Source organism: Trichoplusia ni, chromosome 14, assembly GCF_003590095.1.
Source record: "Trichoplusia ni isolate ovarian cell line Hi5 chromosome 14, tn1, whole genome shotgun sequence".
In the NCBI taxonomy this organism is placed as follows: domain Eukaryota; kingdom Metazoa; phylum Arthropoda; class Insecta; order Lepidoptera; family Noctuidae; genus Trichoplusia; species Trichoplusia ni.
In genome coordinates this window covers 5,678,491-5,700,855 of record NC_039491.1, presented here as the reverse complement: position 1 = coordinate 5,700,855, position 22,365 = coordinate 5,678,491, and the positions used below count along the sequence as shown (strand labels likewise).

At 33.3% G+C, this 22,365-nt stretch overlaps 1 protein-coding gene across 1 annotated transcript; it reads right to left on the bottom strand.

Annotated features, from left to right (window-relative positions):
* Positions 1-4,480: 4,480 nt before the first annotated feature.
* LOC113500901 (clotting factor B-like) lies at positions 4,481-8,268 on the bottom strand. The gene is made up of 7 exons (XM_026881824.1): positions 7,850-8,268; positions 7,502-7,693; positions 7,015-7,243; positions 6,702-6,814; positions 5,996-6,157; positions 5,252-5,414; positions 4,481-4,945 (listed from the first exon to the last, which is right to left on the bottom strand). Exons 1-7 carry the CDS (start codon positions 8,081-8,083, stop codon positions 4,716-4,718), a joined length of 1,323 nt encoding a protein of 440 aa, XP_026737625.1. The 5' UTR covers positions 8,084-8,268; the 3' UTR covers positions 4,481-4,715.
* Positions 8,269-22,365: the final 14,097 nt, after the last annotated feature.

Genomic DNA, 22,365 nt, shown 5'->3' with positions numbered 1-22,365 from the left:
TATTCTAATGCCTTTCAAGATACTGTACGGAAGTTTGTATTTTACGAAAGTTTAGAATTGAATAAACAATATTATTTATTCGGATTAAATATTTTGTAGTTTCTTCGCGTATTTGTGACATAAATTCTGTTTTATCAAAGCCTGTTGCTTTATCGATATTAAAAAAGTATGAAAATATCATGGAAAGAAAAAATAAATCGAATAGATCAATAAAACAGAATACAAACGGCAACTTTACATAACTCTTTTATTTTTATAAATACATGGCATTATTAGAAAACATTTGGCAACGCATTGTGTCATAGCCACGGCATCCGGATCGTTTTCAGTGATGACCCAACCCGCGACCCCTTGGGCGAATTTTGTCATCTAGAGCTGTACATGACTTTGGTGATATATCGAAATAAAAGATAAATATAAATTGGAAAGGGATATTATTTGTTCATACCATATTTTAAGTGGATGAACTAAGTAAAATGAGAATTGAATAAAAGAATATTCATAACAAACCTGACCCTTATAAAAATAGCATTAATATGTTAATCTTAAATGGAGACTCATCCAACTAAAGGAAATTGTTCTGACCAAAAAATATATCAACCACAAATAAATTATATTATAATATTTAACAATTGAGACCATTGATCACAATATTGTCCTATTTGCCCACTTACTTAGTAAAGGGCGATTGTGCCAATCACATGTCAATTTGCGATAACCTCTACGCTTGATTTTATTATTGTTACGATTTCCGATTAAAATTAATAACATTCTGCATTGTGCTCGCATTTATTATAAACTTTATACTCAATAAACGGACGTCAACTTTGAAATGGCATCATTTTTATTTGACATCGACTTTTCCCATCCCTAGTGTACGGCATTGCGGAGAATTCGAGACGTGGACAAATGTGCCCGGCGACTCGCCGTGACACGTTCATTGAGCTTTCATTTGGGCAATTTTCGACTAAAATCCCGGCCAATCGGACGTTCGGGCCGGCCGGCCTAACTGTTCCATTTGCCAGTATAAATACGAGCACCAAAATAAAATACTAAAATAAAATACTTGTAAGGCTAATTGTTGCTATGTTGGTTTACAACAAAGATTTTAAATACTAATTCTTACCTCACCCATTGAAAAAACATTTTTTGCTTACTGTTTTTGTTTACTTACTTCAAGTTCCCTGTAAATGATTAATATCAGATTCAGCTCTTTAGCCTCTACGCCCGCTACGTCATAAGCCGAGATTGAAACCCCCATTGGGGTGGACTCGGTTGATTAAAGTTGGTAAGCCTTGCCTATCGGTTAAGCAGTCATAACTCTTTTAGAGTTAGCCGCTAGAGATCAATAAAAGATTTTCAAATTAGTAAGCATAAAGCTTAATAAATTTCAACCTTATTTATTTTGGCACTAAATTTCAGCTCTTGGTTATAATTGTTTAAAGGATTTTGATTGCTTTCTTAAGATCTAAATAATTTTGAGTTATAAATTAGCAATTAAATTTTGTAATCCTTTTTAGCTGGACTGGTCCACAGCTGGGAAAAGTCATGTATTGTCATATAGATGATCAATTTTAAATCAAACAAAACGATATTTATTTAAAATTGATTAAATAAAAACGAAAATTTACTAAAAATAGAATTCCGAAGTTTTATTTAAAGCTCACAAATTGTACGCCATTTCTCCGACAACATACGAGTGAGACTTTATCAAACATTGGAGGACTCCAACATGATTATAACTTTACGTGCTTCGAATTCGATTCCCAGTTGAAAAGGAATTGTGGGACATCAAAGAAACTTGAACAACGCTTTGATTTTGATATAAAAAAGTGTTCTTGTTATCGCTACAGAATAAATTCTCGCTTTGTCAGTATCATTATGCCACTTTCTTAACAGATAGACGAGGGGGCGTTAGATAAATTTCACATCATTATGATATAGCTATACTCGAAGATCTTTTTTTACTTTCAATTATTTTCATTATAATGTGGATTATTATTAAATTAGATAATTCAACAAAAAACATGACAACTAATAATTATTTAGCATCGAATTTGCAAGGAGTTTTACATTTAACTTTTTTCTAGTGTTTCGGGTATAAATATTCTTAGGTTTGGAAACAGTTATATTAATCAATTAATACTAAAATGAGACTTCTTTTCTAAACTAATTTCATTCCATTTAAATTCCATTTCATCTGTAACTGGAATCTTGCCGAAAATACTTTAGAAATTTCTTTTTTATTTCCTAATTATAAAATAGTAGCGACATTTGTAAGTAATCAATTTCCTTGACTACTGACTTACTACTGACTTGACAGGACTTTATATTTAACAGCCATCTGACTGAGTAAACAAACATTGTGTTTTATTTTCTTTTAGTTCATTTAAGTTAAAGAATGAGTAAAATTTGTCGCAGTATACTGTAACTTAAAGGAAATATAAAAAGGGGATAACAAATGAAACACATGGTTCACACTACAGTTGACGTCGCTCAGGCACGCATTGCGTGCAATAAAGTTTTTGTAACCACTGTATACCTCAGATCAAGTAACTGGATAGAGGTGACAAATTAAAGCCGATGGTAATTTATGAAGTGAAAATCATTTTGAGGAGTTTTGTTTTGAAATTTAAGGCGTTTTCTAGAGTTTAAATTCTACTCCTAAAGTAGAAACTATTTTTATATTAGTAATCGTATCTACTGTCGAGAAACACGTAGGGCTTTTCCTTAACTTGACTTTCCGTAAATTGATATTTCCTTGCATTTTGTTGCTCTCTAGTTTCCTTTTAAGTTTCTTGAATTTCCGTGATAATAGACACGCGATTTTATATTCTCAGTCGCACTTACATTCAAGTCTGTTGTAGTCAACACACTACTAGCATTCTAGTCTTTTACCTATTCCGAGTTATCAAACGCATTCAGCTTCTTGCTCCATTGACCTCATTCCCGTTCCTTCATTTTCCAAGCTATTTCGAAAATTGAACCTTATTTCTATTAAGATAACAGTGGATTTTGATAAGAAGTTAGTTTTGCAACACAGAAGCCTTTATTGCGTAGTGTCACGTAAGGATCCCAGGTGTGGAATGCTTTTACATGGAAAACAGAGGATTACTTGACGCTAACTTTAATACCTACAAAAAAGGAAACATTAATGGTCATAAACGTTTTGCGCCTTTTTAGGGGCTTAGACATTGAATTTTAAAACTTATGTAAATAGAAATAAGGGTGTTGAAAATGTTTAGAACTTGTGTGGTAGTTTTTATGGTAGCTCTATTTTTATAAACGAAGTCAGTGAAACTGCGTTGTTACATGCGATTACCGCGTTTCTGTAGTTAATTACTTAATTAAATTACTTCCTTACTTCCCCTTTACTGAATGCTAGTAAACTGAACCAAAACGGTGAAAGTGTCAGCAAGCTGATAAAAACAATTAAAACATTCAATTGTTTTATTTACCAGACTCTTCGCTGACCGAATATTGGTTGTCGTGAACAAAAATATAGAGTGGAAACCAACTCGGATGTCGAGACTGATTTATTTGAAACAAAAAATGATAAATATTCCACAAAAATTGTGTTATTTCTGAGTGCTTTACAATTGTCATGGAACTGTATCAAGTCAGAGTATTCCGTAGTAGGACAAGCCGTGGCTAGCAGAGTATGTTTGTTGGCGACTAATTTAATGCACGGTCATGCACCGGTGGTCTAGTCGCAAAGCTTCGTTAGGTCGCCGCCTGCCTCGACATACTTAGTACCCTTTTAGTCCTTGCTTATTTTTGTGAATGCAAATTATACGACTGCAGTTTTACTATGCAAGCTTTTGTTTTCAATTTCGCCTCCCAGAATTGTACATACGTGCTTAGCACTAAGAGAATGCGGTATTGTGCGGAAGAATACGTTACATTGTTATGGACCATGACACTTTATTTAAATATGAGGATATGTGTTTATAAACAAAAACAAACTTATAAAATTGAGACTTCAATGGAAGTTAACTAAAAAAGTCGATCTTATTTATTTTTAACTATAGTTATAAAAGGAATATTGCAAAGCTTGCATTCAGGCCCCAAAACAAAAAGAATAAATAAAAATAAAGTGGCTGAAACAACGCGGCTAGTTTCCGAACATAATAGAGACTTTTTTAATATCGAAATCTTTTTTGTAGTCTGACATTTTAATAAGATTCTAATAAATTATGCAGGAGCGGTTGCCGAAGTGAAGCTCCTAGAAAATATTTATTATGTTCATGATTTTTATTGAGTTTCAATAAAAAAAGTTTAGTTCATTTAAATGTTATTGTATTTTTTATCTAAGTTTATCATACAGCATTGCATTTGAAAACGTACTAACGTAGTTCATAAATATTTTACCTTCTGTTTCATTTATACAAAATTTTTCATCTTAATTTCGTGCATTTACACATCATTTTAAATTTAGTGGCGAAACATGTTTTTGAATATAATTAAAATACATTTTTTTAATGTAATTCTAAAAGTCTTTATTTACCTACAACATTTCTATGAACTAACAATATTTATTCATATAATAATATCACACTTACTTTTATTATAAACCCCTTAGTTACAGTTAGGTATACACACCTACGTATAATACACAACTTCGTTGAAAAGATACCATAACTGATTGTGACAATTCATTTTCACATTGCACTGAAACTTCGGCATTCAATTGCCAAGAAACACTTAACCGTTGTTCACCACATAATGTTATTTCGGTACTCCAAGCCAGCGTGGTGGTATATCCAGCCGTAGTGTGGGGCAACATCTGTGTACACTACGTAGTATTTGGGGTCACAGGTTTTATGTCCCGGGGTAACTCCGCACTTCGAGAGTACCCCGCGGAGGAACCAGCTTATCTTGTGGTCGGACTGGACTGTGCTTATCACAAGACCGCCTCCACTGTCGCCGTTGCGAGGGTTAATACCTGAAGAAAGAAGTAAGTTGTTATTGTTTGACATTTACTGATTTATTTGTATTGATATACATTTTACTTCAACCTATGATAAGAGAAAAATTAATGAGATAGGTCTTATTCCATAGTCTTTCTTTTCACCGCCGCAGCAATAAAAGATCTTTAATCCTTCAAGAGTTTTCAATGAGGAGAATGGATCTTGATTTGAAATCAGTAATAAGTTCTGACGTCATCATTCCTTTATTCTGCTTGTACCATGCTGCCTTATAAGCATTATATTTGAATTCACCTAACTGAAATCCAAAACAAAACACTTACTAGAAGAAGGTCCATATCCAACGCAGAGAGTGAATTCGTTCAGCAAACTGGAGTAAAGCTTTGGAGAGAAGTCAATACACACGGTATCATTTTGTATTACCGTGTAAGTGGACCTTAAGACATCTGATAGCTTGTCGTACTCGGTGGTACCGAATCCTACAACCTGCAGGAGACATAAAATATTTTAGAAATCGTACCATCTGAGCGTGATATGGAAAACTAAACTTTAAGTAGGCTGGGTTAAGGTGGAATTTAATAAAACCAAATGAGTCTTCTGATAAAGGAGGATTACTTGGTTCTTTAATCTAATTGGCTCAATGATTAGGTGGTATAATGAAAATAGTGGGAATATAGTATTTCTATTCTAAGTAAGCGCAAGTAGGAAAGGTCAGAACTTTTAGTTAGTTATAAAACAAGGAAATTTATTAAAAGCGAACCGTTCACCTCGAGCAAGTTCGTACAATATTGAAGTTTCTTCATTGTAACGGATACGTATAAACCTTTAAAGGAAGAGTTAAGATGACGGCTTACGGCTTGACGGAAAATGGTGCTCTTATCTAAGTGTAAAACTATTAACCTGTAATATGCTAGTTAGGAGAACGGACGACTACCAAATCACAGGGGTGCAGTTCAATTCCAATGCAAGCACTGATTTTTCGAATATTGTGTGCGTTCTACAAATTAACTACTATGTGGCATGTCATAAAATAGAATAAGAAAATTCAAGTAATGATTTTTGCTTACCGTAGCTTCGACTCCAAAGAGTTGGCTCTTGTCATACACAGGCCCATAAATGCAAATTGGTTGTACGTATTCCGTAAATATTAGCCCTTTGACTTTAATGACTGCTACATCGGATGTAGCGAAGTCATCATCGTAAGCTGGATGGAGTATTATTTCTTCTGCCTGAAACACGAGACAGTAGCAGGTAAATATTTTCAACTAAATTTTCGAAAGCTTTTCCTGTTATATACCGTTATTGAGTTTCCCCAATACGGTATTCTTACAAGCATCCTAGTTTGAATTTTTGCCAAGAAATTTATATAGAGTCATTCCGTGTTATTTGGGAAATAAATCTCGGTTATATTTTGATCTTGACTCTTTTTATGTGAGACTAGCTTTCCGCCCGCGCCTTCGCCCGCGTCGAGTTCGGTTATATCTCGTTTCCAAGAGAACTCTTCAAAAGTAAGGGATAAAAACTATCCTATGTTCTTTCTCAAGGTCAACTCTACCTCTGTACCGAATTTCATTAAAATCAGTTCAGTGCTTTAGACGTGAAAGCGTAACAGACAGACAGAGTTACTTTCGCATTTATAATATTATTATAGTAGGGATTAAGTAATTACGTTTAATTGAGTACTTGTTTTAAGCATTTTGGTGCTTGTCTACTGACTCATGCGGGGTTGGCTAACTTAAAAATACAATGTCATCTGTATTCTTTAATACTTACGATAAATTCCTGTCGACCAGTTTCATTAAAATCCTTGTAATTTTTTGTACCAGCTACTATGATGATATTGCTCGCTTTCCTTATTGCACCGTTTTTGAAAACGCAATGGCCCGCTGTAAATAATTATAAAGTTACATAAATTTCCATTACACCGTTTTTTATAATTGCTATCATACCCAAAGCTAAAAAGAATGTTATGATTGCATTTGTCCCATTTTCAGGAATTCGTCCTTTAAAAATAATATTTTTATAAGTTTCATGTAAAACAATATGTAAGTATGGTTGAGCAAAACTTCTTGATATAAAATCTCACCTGTCACAATAGCAGTAGTAGACACGATATTTCCCCCACACTCATACCGGGGCAATCCTTTTTTATCTATGACTAGTATAGCTACATGCCAAGGCCAGTCCCCGGCCTCCGCCTCAGTCCTTGTGGAGACCAGCTCAGTATGGCCTAAAGACCTTCGTCCACAAACCTGAGCGTATCCGCTGTATGGATACTGCTGGGACACGTTCAACGATTTGATAGTCTGTGATGCCTGAAATTGATGTTCTTGTTTTTACATTTATTAAGTAAACGCATTGATGCCTTATTTTTTTGTATGAATGAGTCAGTCAATAACGTTATTGCTCAGCTTTTTTCCTTTTATTTTGCTTTATCTTTTAAAAGTCCAACATTTTTTTCGTCATGTACAGCTGTAGGTTTCCATTTCTCACTTATTTGCCTATTTGACCTCCACAACTCTTTAGACCAGTAAACTTTCCATGCTTTTCAAATCAAAGTTTTAAAAACATACCTTAATTTCAGCGTTGCATAATGTGATATTATTCATGGTTAACAACACAACCACGGGCACATCACTTTGATTTGTTTTTAAATTGTCAATGGAAATGACAAATTCGTAGCGCTGAGGTATCATGCGAGTTGACTCTACAATAAAGTTGTTTTTGCTAGTTCGACTTGCAGTGATATTCAGTGTTCCGGGAATCTGAAAGAAATACAGTAAAAACATGAAGGGACTATATAGGAAGAAGAGTATCATTACACTATCATTAATTATATTTCAACTTTCAAAAACAATCAACCTTAAAACTAGAAATATGAATATACCATTCCTTCATTTATAGAAAAATATCCCACTTACCGCAGCCAAAGTAACTTCATCCTTAAAAACTATCTCCACTTTAGTAGGAATCAACGTTTTATACAGTTCAAAGTGCACAAACCCTTTCCAGTAATTTTCTCTCAACCTATCAAAATGTATCACTCCTAGACCGCAAGGGTCGTACCTCGTCATAACGGGGCCTTTTAGCGCCATTGGGAAAACTTCCCATACACTAGCTACGAAACAAATGAAAAATAACAATTTACTTTCCATGTTAGATGCTTAATAACAAACGATTCACTTTTTCCTACAAAACTGTTCTTATAGTTTACAAATATAACACTTATATTAAGTCTTCTGCGAAAAAACTTATTTAAATGTCATAAACAATTTTATCGCTAGTCAATGTACAGTGTGTTGCAAAATGTGTAAACTCAATGAATTAGTTTGGCCAAAGATATGCTTTTATAAGTAAAAGTAAAATGAGTCAGTGAGACAACATTTACACAAATTGCTTTGTTAAAGCTGCACATATTTTTAATTAAATTAGGTCGGTAAATATTATATAATTAGTCATGTTGGAATTCGTTACATAATTATCTAGGCATGAGTGGCATTTCGTGTCAATCTATTGACAAATATATCGGTACAAAATGTGAGTCAAGTTTGAAAAAAATCATACAAATGTTTTGTTATACTTTTGAGCTATTTATTTATTTTCCTTCAATAGTAATATGCTTAGTACAGATGGAAAAGGTGATTAATTAAAAAAAAAGAAGAAAAACTTTCGTTTTCGAACTGAATATCCAAGTATGCCCTTGGTCAGTTGTGAAAGTTCTCGATGCTGGGAATCAAGGACATGCCAATAATTTCATTGAGTGAATAAAAATGTAAGAAAACTACAAATATAAACGAGAAATATATTTTAGATTGATTATTTTTATAGAATTTCAGCAAACCCGCGTTAAATAGTAGTTAAAGAAATGTAAACAAAATCATAAGCAGCTGTAATACTTAACCCACTAACCCGGCCAATAACCTCACACGTGGCCACAGGTGTACACACAATACAATGGATTATTCAATATTACATAAAACTTGTGTGTAATCGTGTTACTCATTTACTAGTAATCGTTTACTTATTTAAAAATTTCTTAAAAAAAACGACTAGACACAATAAAAATATTTACATTTATAAAGTAAGTAATTTAGGAACATCCTGTAGTATTGTACTTGACCAATAGGGTCATCTTGTTTGTTATCATTGCGTAACGTTTAATTATATACATCTTTGGAAGTTTTATTTAATTTCCAGTGTTTTCTTTAGTTCCTTAAAAACGATTACTAGAATAATTTGGCTAGAGCTACCCATCGGCACGAAAAACAACACATACGAAAATAAAAAAAGATTTTTCTTAACAATTCGTTTTTTTAATATTCATTAAAAACAATTTATTAAATTCAGTGTGCAAAATGACAAGAAAAGTAGATAAATAAATAATGTGATCAAAATATCTAGATTTATAACCATCTCAATACCTATAGCTGAGTTTAATTCAATGTTAAAGCGAGGGAAATAGATGAAAGGAACATAGTCAGAATATTTTTAAACAACATACCCATCTAAGTTTTTATATTGAATCTCAATGAAACAAAAGCTTTTATGGGAACATCTGCATCATCTCGTAGAGGGCACGTCAAAGCATACCAACCGTACCAATCCGAGGGTAAAATTAACACAATACTTTTAAGGGTTGCAAATATGCACGAAATTTCGTTTATAATGCTTTTGACAACCCTGTTTGTACAGTCGCAAACACACGTTTTGAAGTAATGGTGACTATCAAAGTTTTGACAGCACTCTGAAAATAAATTCTAGCGGTAAGCATAGCTTAGGACCATTCCTTTGTGTGTTTGTATTTTAATTATCTTTATGCCTTTTATCTACGCTTCAAAACCATGTGTTAGGGTTGAAATGCGTGATAAAATAGGTACTTTAGTTTGAATATATTAAAATTTTATTTAGTAATATAGACATAAATGGAATTTCTAATAAAAATGTAATATATTATAGACGATACACTTACTTTTCAATTTACATTTCAAGACTCACTTGTTTTTTTTTTTATATCAAAGCTCCTTATATTTTCGGCAAATGACTAATAATATTTTAGTTTGTAGTTATTTTCGAGTCGTATAACCTCCGATGCTATTTTCTACTTCACGAGGCAGCTCCTATAATGTGACCTATAAATTTTGTGCTTCTTATCCGTGCTTGGCAACGAAGCTTATCCCAGTTATAAACTTTTATTATTGTTCTTACGGCCTAGATTTTTAGTCTCTTTCGTTTTACATAAGAGGACTTTTTGTCTATATTTTATAGAACAATTTTAAAGTTTCAAATTGTTTTTATAATAAGGTACCAATTCCCAGAATGCTTAAGAGAAGAACTGGGATCTGAAATCGCTAACTCGTACGTGAAAATTCCTATTTAACAAGAGAAGACTGCTTTATCAAGCAATAGGACCACTTTTTGTGGTCGTGAATCACCAAATTTTCGTGATGTCAAAAATATAGGTAAACACCTATGGAAATGTTTTAACTACCCCTTAAATACTCATAGCAGAAACAAGTGAATTACCAACTATTGTCATAATTGCCACGCGCTTGACTATGATTTTGCTTAATTATAATTTACTTGCACGAAAGTGCTTGCTAGCTGAACATAACAGCTTATAACTCCTCGCAATTTAGCGACCAGTACTGGTCAGGGAACGTTCACAAACTTTACTAGTAAAGCTATAAAATAAAGCTCAATTATATTTTATGTAATGTATTTTAGTTGAATATAAACTAAAATTCATACAACGATTAAGTTTATTTTTCTTCTATCCTATAGTTTCCCACTGCTCGGCAAAGGTCTCCCTCAAATTGGCGCCACCACGGAACAGCTTTCATCTAAGATTAGTGTTTTTTTTCGCACCTTGTCATTTACTTAATAAGCAATAAGTTAGAAGCCTTGTCTTACCACGAATAATTCAATTGCTGTAAAAAAAAAACGTTTCTACTTATGACAAGTCTAATGTGTATTTAATTTCACTCACGGAACATGCACCAGTAGAGGGAAGTGCCATGAGAGACCCGTGACGCAGATTTACTACCGATTTTCTTTAGCTTTTATTGAATACATCAAATATAAAAAAAGATAGTATCTTAAAGTGAGTTTAAAAAAAACGAGGCAAAATACAACGGCTGCTCGGAGAGCTGACTGGTTGAGGTTAACTCACCAACCCTACTGAGCACATCGCGTCTCGGGTTCGATCCTATCGATATCCTGTGTAGGATAAGCGTGTATTGGTACATTTGTATGCAAGAAATATTTTAATAAAAAAGGCATATTATATACATGGTCAAATTAATCATCTTAAGATCTTTCATGTCTCCTTATAGCCTGAGTGCCACTTCCATCTATTTTTCTTTATTCCACAATTTCAATCATCGCCCACTTGCTAATAGTCCTGCAGAATTGCAGATATGTCATTAGCCGACACTGGCGCCATAACTCTAGTGTGGACAAGAGTACTTATGTCAAGACTCAAGACGTACATCCACATGATTGGTCCTTGATTAGATAATCATGGAACAATCAGACAACCGAGTCCATTATGCAGCGAGAAGTCTTTATGTGCTCATGAGTGGATTTAAACATAGCTATATCACGTATATTTACATAAACAAAAAAATTGGTAAGTACAACAAAATAATTTAGTAGTTATTTACTTGTTCAATGCTGTAATAAAGTAGACCTTTTCTTATTTTACTTTCAAAGATAAAGGAAAAACATGCGCTTGTAAATATGATAACAATATAGTTATTAGTAATGTGAATTTTCCAAATTGAACCGTACATGACCTTTATTAAAATTACGTGGATCGGGGCGTAAATAGAACTAAAAACACGGTGGTTTAAATATATAGTCGTGAATGCTGATTTCAATTTTCATGTATTGATTTTATTTCATTCGAAACCGGCTTGTTATTTTAGGCTTTAAAGATAGGTTCATAAACTACGCCTTTTTATTTAAGGCAACGTTTAAATGTTATCTGGGGGCACGGTAGTGCCCCCGCCAAGACGAGCCCAGCGAAGCGCAACGGCCTGGGCACTACCTACCTTTTCTCGAAGCGCTTCGTCGTTTTTTTGAACCCTCATAACTTGGGTTTGGATTATGCTAGATCAACAAAATTTTCCGGATATATTGTCAATAGAAGATTTATTGAACATATCAATGTATCACATTTTGACTAAGGTGTAGAGTTTGTGAAGTTAGGCCTTGTAGAGTTAGGGCGTGTAGCGTTAGAAGCTTGGCTCTACATGAGATCAACTTTTTGACAGTGCGAATCATATGAGGTCGTCTTGGCAACATTTTACATGAAAATGTTTTGGTGGGATTTGGTTTTTCAGAAAACTTGGTGTCTACTAGAATACAAACTTCTTTTCTATTCGTAGCTGTTACTGGTTTTGCTTACTTTACAATATACATATTTCTAGTGGTCAAAACTTGCGGCATTGGATTTTCTCTTCGAGTGCATCGTATGCTGCCGATGTATTTGTATTTGTCGTCTTTTAAATATTAAACGGGATAAGACTTTCAAATAATAAATACAGCTTTAATTTTCTTGCTTGGAATTTAAGTCAGTCTTTTAGAATATTAAATGTGACTCCTTTTTTAATGTAAAATCCGTCCAATGTTATTCGAGCTTGTGACCCTAAGGGTTTCGTACAAATAGGTTTAAGAAAAACAAATTTATGCAAGAACTGGATATGGAAATTTCATCTCTCTACCTATCACGGTTCATGAGATGCAGCCTGGTAGCAGACGGATGGATAGACAACGATGCCTTTGTAATAGGGTTTTGTGTTTACCACACAATATTATTTTTTAATTACAATTACTTGTACCTAATACCTGAAAATAGTTGATAAATTATTGTTTTCATTTTTTATCGTGCTTTAAAAAGGTAAAACCATTCTTCAACAGTTGTGTGGTGTAATGAAATTTCTTGGTTGGTAACGAAATAAATAATTCAAACCATTCTCGGGAAAAGTTCGTGTTTGCTACTGTTTCTTGGTAATGTTACTGAATCGTAGTTGATAAGTATATTCTAATGTTCTTTCGTTCCTGACTTTTCATTTCACTTTAAACTGTCAAGTAGTAACCATAGTAAATGGATAATATTCAATTGCTCGACTTATGATATTTGACTGAAATATACGAATTTTGACGAGTCAAAATTATTTACTACAACAGCGAAGTTTTTCACATGTAATATACGCAATAAAAGCATACAAAATCAAAGCAGCCATTTACAAAAAAGAAACATTTATACACTAACATTCATTGTACGACTCATAGTTATAATCAATGTAGATGTACAACATCAAAAATTCGTATTCAAAAAAAGAAAATATAGTTTTCGCGTGGTTCTCTTTTAAAAGTATTTTTCACAATAAGCCTGTTGCGCTCCGCGTAATTTCTTTAGCACTATTCAGACACAAAGAGAATACACGGCCCATGAAATCGTACAAACTATTGTTTGTGTCCGCTTTTGTTTTATATTCGCTCTAGGTATGTAAGGTACATTATACTTCTGAAAAATATAGGTATTTTATCAAAACTCGGAGCAAGATTATGATTTTGATTCGAAGAAAAAATTACTTTTATATACGATAATGTATCTTGGGATGTTTGAGAAGAACTTTTGGTATTGATTTGTTGACCTAAACATAATAATATATGGTAAAGCAATACGTAGATGTGCTAATGATGTATAAATTGTCTTCACTTTTTTCTTTTCATCGAATGTTGTGTTTTATTTTGTAAAAAAGATACCAATGCCAAATTGTTTATTTATCAACTTGAGTTTTTATTATAACAAAAAGCATACGTAAAGACAAAAGCGTAATATTACGATCTTAAAAAACAAAAAACTGTGTACCTACTTTTATTAAACCAGTAAAGTATTTTTCATTAAACCTTCCGTGTTTTACCCGTGCCGTTCCGTGTCATTATGTCTATTCAGTTAGGAAATTATCGGTTCACAGCGATTTCAATTGCGCTCAGCAAATTGTATTAGGCTTAGGCTCGGCTCGTGTTATAAACGAAATAACGGGAACTTAAAGCTGAAATAGGCGTACAACTACTAAACACTACTCTAAAGGACAAAACTGGAATTAGTAATTAAAACTTAAAGACGATGGAACAAAGACCGCCATTATTTAACTAATTTGTAACGATTACGTTTTGAGATTCAGGCTGAAATTGGGTCTAATTGCGTAAGTATCTGACTAATGCTTTTGGTTTTCATTTATGTTGATTTTATTTGTAAATTTTATAGGCAGGTACTGAATTTATAAGAAATCAATTATTGTATTTTATTTTACTTTGTATCAGAATTACCAATTAAAATAGAAGTATAATAGTATTTTTTTATCGGCAATACTAAAGCTATAATCTACATTAGACGTTAAGGAAATTTTCAATCATTTAATACCAGCTATTATTAGGCATCTATGTTTTCACAAGTATTATTGAATTTTAATGGACTCTAATGGCCATTTGTCTGGCTTACCAGACCGTACCAAATCGCCTTATTAATAACTGAATTACAGACCAAAAAAGTCAACTTTGTTTAAGTAGTAAAAGCTTTTAGAAATCTAGATCCATCGTTTTAATTCCCTTCTGTATCTGGTTATACATTCTTACGAATATTTATTGCCGGGATGCAAACTCTTGAGTTTAGTGCTTCACTCGGTCCAAGACAAACGATCTCGCTTCGTATTTTCTTACATGACAAAGACGAAACTTTTCCAAGTCAACGTTTCAGAAATATTTCTGTTGTGTAAACTTTAATCTTAAGACGTCGCGACGTCTCGCTAGATGCTCTTTTAATTTCCATTGTCATTACTTTGCACGATTGCGAAATTTTATTTGAAATTAACAAAACTTATTAAAAGATGTTATTAAAATACAAGTTTGTATATAGGATAATATTCTTCCGTATTAATTATGAACTTTTGATGTGAAAATTAGTAATAAGAAATCCAAGCAAAAATACTAATATGTAAATATTTATAGGGTTGTAGAAATCCCACTGGTTAAAATCCTCTTTTCATTTCAGAGTCCGTCTCCACGTAAATATATCCCACTACGTTTTGCATTTATTTATGTAGATTGGTAAGATATAATTTAATTTAGGTACAAGACAAATTTTACAATACACCAAGGCGTAAATTATATTCTTTTTGATATCTACAGTGTTAACGACTATAATAAATCTTGTTTTAGATAAATCGACTCTTTCTGACCAAAATCTCAGGAAATGCTTAAAATCGCTGGTAAGTGAAGTAACCCGTGTCTCGAATGAAATGACTGCAGGAAAATATGTACTCTTTGGTTTATGGTCCTTTAGGTTTGTTGCCTATATTAAATACTAGCTGTTGCCCGCGACTTCGTCCGCGTGGTTAGAAGATATAAGTTATAATTTATACCTGCCCTGCTTTTTCCATATTTCCCATTATATCTTCGCTCCTATTAGTCGCATCGTGATGGTATATAGCCTAAAACCTTCCTCGATGAATGGTCTATTCAATACAAAAATATTTTTTCAATGTGAACCAGTAGTTCCTGAGATTAGCTCGTTGAAACAAACAAACTCTTCAGCTTTATATATTAGTATAGAATATAGATAATAGAGTAATGAGTGTACCTATTCTTTGTCAACTTTTAGATTAAAAATTATATCATGTTGAACGATCAGTTTTTAAGGTATTTTTGCTAGATTAGATCAGATCTAGATCAGGCTTGGGTCTATATTAGTATAAAAAGCTCGTAATATCAGATTTCCATTCTAAATTCTGAAATATAGTTTTGAGATACTTATTAAAATATTGTGAATCCAAGATGCAAAGAAAACGTCCTATCGAGGAAGCTAGTTAGTAAATATACAATATCATTTGCTTTCATCCTGAACTCTATTTAAACCTTTACGAGCTTTAAATTAGTACCAGAATCGCACTTGAAGAAAACAACGCAAGCCAATTAAAAGGCTGTCGCTTTAATTAAATAATAATCTTCTAATCGGAAGACTGGCACCCGATGTGAATCGGCTTGTTAATGAAATAAGAACCATTTAGACATTTGTAATAATGTCTATTGTACGAGTTGTTATGTGGCTTGGAAACTTTTCAAAATCATCAAAAATATGATAATATAAAAAACATTTACTGGTAGGTATTTTTTAGCAATGACCCAGCTTGCGTCCTCTGTAATTTAAAATATGGGTTCTTTTCATAAAATCAAGGCACAAATTCAAAGGTAAAGCTACCCTTGGATTTAACTATGTTGATACAATTTTATCTGGTACCCTTTTTTAATTTTAAGCTTTAGAAAAAAACGAGTCAACAACTTTGGCATTTAACACAATTTTGCTGACGCTAGCTGTATATAATACTTTGTGTACATCCTGGTTCCTTTACGGCTAATTGTTTTGGTACCGTTGAGAGGGAATGGTTCCCTTTTGATTTCGTCAAATAATGGATAATGTAATACGAATTGCTGTGAGGTCTCAAATTTTCACTAATACCTTTGTATCCCCAAGCCAGGAATGTCCCGCAAGCTTAGCTGTTTCGTCCATCCAGTGCGCTCTTTGTCACCCCTGTCTCCTTCGACTTATCCTAATAAACCTAATGTTCATATCATTAAGATTAAAGAACGCAGCTTGAAAAAACAAAACACAACAGTTTTAGAATGTTTGAAGATAAATAATAAAATAAGTCTTATTAATAGTGAAATGACGTTAAAACCCAGAAAATATTCACTACGTCCGAATTACAAAAGTTCGTGTAACATTAATAAGGACTACTACACGATATTGTAAGAACCATTTTATTGCGTACTAGAAGCGCTGTTAACATCACTGTGATAACTTACACAGATTTAGTGAATTCCGACTTTGTTGGAAATGGAACGCAGTAACACTTGTGTCTCGAACATTACATTTAAATGTTAGTTTGAACAAAATAAACCTAACACAATTAAGATAAAGTTGCTGTTATTGTGGAGTTGATTTGTGTTACCAAAAATGTGACATAAGATTTGGTCGAAATATTTTATTTTTTACTAGCTGACCCAGCAAACGTTGTTTGCCATATGAAAAATAGGGGATTAAAAAAAGGAAAAAAAATGTTTGTGTGTTTCTCAAACCCACCCAATATGCACACAAAACTTCATGAGAATATATAGAACCATTTCGGAGGATTTCAATTACGTACACTGTGACACGAGAATTTTATATATTAGACAATCTTTATAATTATAATCGACGCGTATTTTTCAGCTTCGCGCGGCTAGTTGTAACGGCAGTCCTCAATCAGTCGAGCAATTTCGACAAATGTTCTTGAGTCATGTTGGTCAATATAATGACTAAGCCTCAAGAAAGTTATTAATTTAACTCATACGTATTAGGATAAACACAAGGCAAAACAATAATAAGAACTCTACTTACTTTCAAACAATTACACTAGAACACAGAAAAATGTGGTCATATCTAGTATTTATTACATCTATTCCTATGATTAACTGCTACAAGAAAGTCCTTAACAATTTATGTGATGAACGACTGAGATGAGACGATACCATGTTTAATGGATCTTAATTGGCGGTTGACACACGGACGCGATCTGTTAAATAATAATGGCACTTTTAATTAATTCGTGTGGGATTTTGTGTGGGGTTATATCCTTGTATAAATCTTTGTAATCTTACAATATTTATATATTTGTTGGAATCGTCAGAAGCTATACTTGATACTTGTTTCGGAATGCACGTTAAATTGTGGATCTTCGCTGTTATTTATACAACTTTGACAGTCGATATGGGTAGTCAGAAGCTAGAAAGACTACAGGGTATCGTGATACCCTAGTAACTGGGTTGAGGTGGTCAGACAGGCAGTTGCTTCTTGTAAAACTACTTGTTTATTGAGCTACATCCGGTTGGACTTGAAGACCCCAACATAGGAAAAGGCTAGATTGATGAATGATCGTAAAAATATTATGGGCTTTAAAATAGAATCATACCGAATTCAGTATTTTTCACGATTAATATTTGAACAAATAAAAAATAAAACACAATGGTGTTTCAACCACAATTGTAAAGGTTTTCAAATAAATGATTATTTATTTACATCAACTATTGCAATAGTTTTTGTGGCTGTTGTGGTTACGATTAATAGGAATTGTGGTCATCGTTATGTTTTTCGCTAATTTAAAGCTTCACTCTTAATATTCATAACAATTAATTGCAAGAAAAGTACCTTTAGTAACGTGGTCAAATTAGAACAGTATTTGTTGTTGTTTGACTCCGGCTAGGTCCAAAACTAGTCGGAGAGAAGTAGAAAATGATTTGACTAATATACACATGATGTTTCTGTTACCTCATCTCTTAACCTTTGGAGGTCATAAACTAATTTAAAATTTTATTTAAACCGATTTCATAACCGATCAAGCTAAAGCTTGTTGTCCGTCCGCTGTTCGTGGATGCGCTTTTCCCTGTCCAAATAGAAAGAGGCGATTTCACCTGTACTCTAGGTTGGCTAGACAAAAAATATTTACACACATCAATGACATAAATGTCAGTAAAAACCAACATGCTGTAAAGGCAATAAAACACAATATCCTCTAAAGTTTCACTCGACCAGTAAACAAAAAACAAGTACAAAGATACCTTCACAGTAATTACACGCAAAGGGTGAAGATTCACTTAGTCATTTGTTATTTATTGTCAATTTGTGTTCCGGCCCGCGACCGTTCGTTAGTGGCCGTACAGTAATAAACTTATTAAAAATGCCGGCAGTCACACCGCAGCGTAATATAAAATGATGGTACGCTCCGCTAAAGTTAAACTCGGCCAAAATGAAGGAATAAAACATAAAGAAATAAAAGGCATACGTTCCCAGCTATAAACGAAAATCCTTTGTTAGTGGCAGTACAAAAAGAATCATATGGACAATTAAAACGCAGGCTCGAAATAAAATTCAGGATGGACGGTTTCGTTACCAATTACTCCCAGAAATGAGATACCTCATTTTTAAAGTTTCCACTACTCTACACTTTAATATGAAGTATTATAATTATGCTTAATTTTGAAATTCTGGATTCTTTTTTGGTAAAAAATATCCCTATAACAGAAGCACTGCTGTCTGTCCGTTCGTCTTTGTCCTTAGTCAGCAGTGTAGCTATCAAGCTACACTGTTGACTTTTTACAAATAATGTATTGACTTTAACAACAAATAAATTGAAGTGACCATACAAATTTATTTTGCGTTGTCCTATTTCTATGGTGCGGTCAGAGTTGTAAGTCAGACTCGGGTTTTTTTTTATAACTAGTTTCGGCAAGTACTACATATACATAAATGTAAATATTGACCCAATTATTTAGGTTTATTTATCTTTGCGGAAACATTTACTTAAATAGTAAAATAATTGTTTGATATTTTTTATTAACCGCAATACCAGTCTTACATACTCTCTGTCTGTATTGTTAAATAAGCCTTTAAGTAGAACAAATCTGTAAGTAGATAACAAAGAATTACATAATTATAATTAATCTAATTCAGGACAGTGTGAAATTGCAAATTCACTCAAAACAATGTACGGACATTCTTATTTATTTCTTTACACAGCTGTGTAACCGTTACCCACTTTGTATACACCTACGCTGCTGTGTGTCTATGAATTATTTGCTTTTCCCCAACTTGCGGGGAAAATTATATCTTCTACGTTTTATAAATAGACCTTCCTGACTACTGTAGCAATTTATTTGTGACCATAGCTATGACAATAAAAAGCTTTCCGCAAGTTTATTATGATATTATTGTTACAGTCACTCTCGTGTATAAACAAGATAAGTTTTGTTTACAGAATCGCGGAGGAATGGCTGTGGTGTGCTCGTTATTTTTACATTTTCCCTTTTTGCGTTATTCTAAATCTGATGACGTCTTACATAAATAAAAGTTCATCCAGTTCTCCTTTGAGGTATATTTCTTAGCATAGAACAATGGTATCAAGGTTTCTTTCGATTTTATGAGTACAGCGTATTTTAAAGTCTAGTTTTTTAGATTTAAGGTTGATTTTTCAAATACGTTTTTAAATAAAAGTAGAATATCGATAATGAAACTACTTATTGGCGAATAAAGGAAATATTATGAAGCTACTGGGCAACGAAGCAGACTTCCCCGATTTATTAATGTAAAAGAATGAAGTCTTAATTTATAGTTTAAACATTACTAGCTTATCTGATAGAAATTCTGATCGTATCTGTAGAGTTTTATGTAAAACTCTTTTTTACTGCTGGCTGTGCTGAATATTTAGAACTATGAAAATAGTGTTAATTGTACATTGCTAGTGTTTTATTATGCCACTACGACAGTAATATTTACGTATATTCACTTCGTATATTAGAACTTAAAATTAAAAAGTGTTACTAAGTTTCTTTCTCTAACTTTGGGGTTCCCCATGCCAAGGAACGGAAACCTGTTATTTAGACTCCACTGTCATCTCATCTTTCCGTAAGTCCATACGTTACCAGGCTCTATCTCGTTAACCGATATATTTCTGCAAAAAAACATACCTATAATTTTACAATTCTTGACCGGGTTTCTTTTTATTATATTGTATACCATATAAGCCAGTTACAGTAAGATCAATACAAAGTAAAACGACTTACATAACTCGGCACGCAACGTTGACGTGAACAAGGGCAGCATTTAACCTGCAAGGGTCTTCTCAAAGAACCGAACCCACTCGAAGCAGCTCGCGAGCTCGAGTGGACGGCCCTTTGAGCATCCAGTCATATTCGCATCCTTTTAAGATACATTATGATTCATGCCTACGTACAAAGAGGCAAGTAATGCCTCTTCGAGATAGATGGCCGATCATTGCTCCGTGTCCGTGATCCGGTTAATATTATTTAGCACTAAGTAAGTATAATGTAAAAGTTTTTACTCAACAATTGGCTTTTAGAATATGCCGCTTTTCTCGGTGTTTATATGTATTTCACCATACGTTTTACGTTATGTATTGCTTTAAAGAGGTTTGAAAATTTTAAAGTTAGTTTAAATTTATACAATCGGTCAAATATAAGTCAAACTCATGACACTGACGATGACGGGTTTCGTACCGGTAGGACTAAGAAAAAAATGCAATAAAGATTTCAGCCATCAAGGATCTTGCGGTCCAGGGGCTTATATGGGGCCCCGTTCATTCATTGTGCATCTGAGCCGCACATTACACGAAGGTTCCTCAAAAATAATAGGGAACAGGCTGGTCCGGGGCTGAGAAAATATGCCCATAGCATTATTATGAGATGCAGCATAGTGACAGACGAATGAAAATCGGGTTCCTTACACTTTTGGGTGCGAAACCTTAAAAATTGAATGTTTGCTATCAGTAGTTTAACTTGTAGCTCGGCACTTAAAGCTATATCGCGACTACAAACTGTTTATCGGAATTTTTATATTTGTTTAAAGAACGAAGAAAAATTCTGAAAATTTTGCAATAAGTTTTTGCAACAGCAGCATCTAGTTTAAACATTAAATCTATCAATTGTAAGATTCTTAGAATCGATTGTGACATCTTGTTAGAGACGCCAGAAGCAGAATTACGAAGTACAAATAGTTTTCTGTACAAATATATTTCAACGAAATTGAAACGATAAAATGTTTACTGAATTCACAAAATGATTTTCTTCGTAACTTAGAACGGATAGTTGTGAATTTCTATTACGTAGTCTATTTACAGTTCTCTATGTTGTGACATCAGCTTAAACTTTGCTTGCTAATGGCTTTGACTAGGCGTTTTCTTTCCAGAATATCTTAGCTGTAATACTTACTTTCGCAAACAAAGAGCCCACATACAAATCCATTATGATCCCGTATTTGATATTTTTATTCGTGTCGCAACAACTCCGTAGTCCCGACAAACATCCCCGTTGTTTAAACGAAGAGTTCCTATTTACAATTGTTTCCTTGAGCGTTTTCAAGAGATTAAACTTAAGTTGGGTAATATTTTTCAGACGCTTGAACTGAAAACTTTTCCTTTGTCGAAGAAGGGTGGATGTGTACATACGTATGGTTATGTGTTGGTACATATTGTAAAGTCTATTTGCTTTTACTTATACGCGTCAATATGTATATTGTGACGGAGACAATAACGCCTTACTATTCTGAAAGTGTAGCTATAAAATTTCATTTAGCGTTACTTGCGTTAGCAGCCAGTTATAATCGTCAATATATTTTCTTACTCCTGTTAAAAATAAAAATGCTGTGGTTTACTGAAATGAATTAAAAAGCGATTTTCTCTTTCCTTTTTTAGTCCATCAGATTACTTAATAAACCTTCCCCAAACCAGCGAAAGACTGGAATATAGTTTTTTTTTCTATAAATCCGGGTAGCGGTCAAATCAGGCACATTAATCAGGAGTTGCTCGGCGTATCGGGGCAT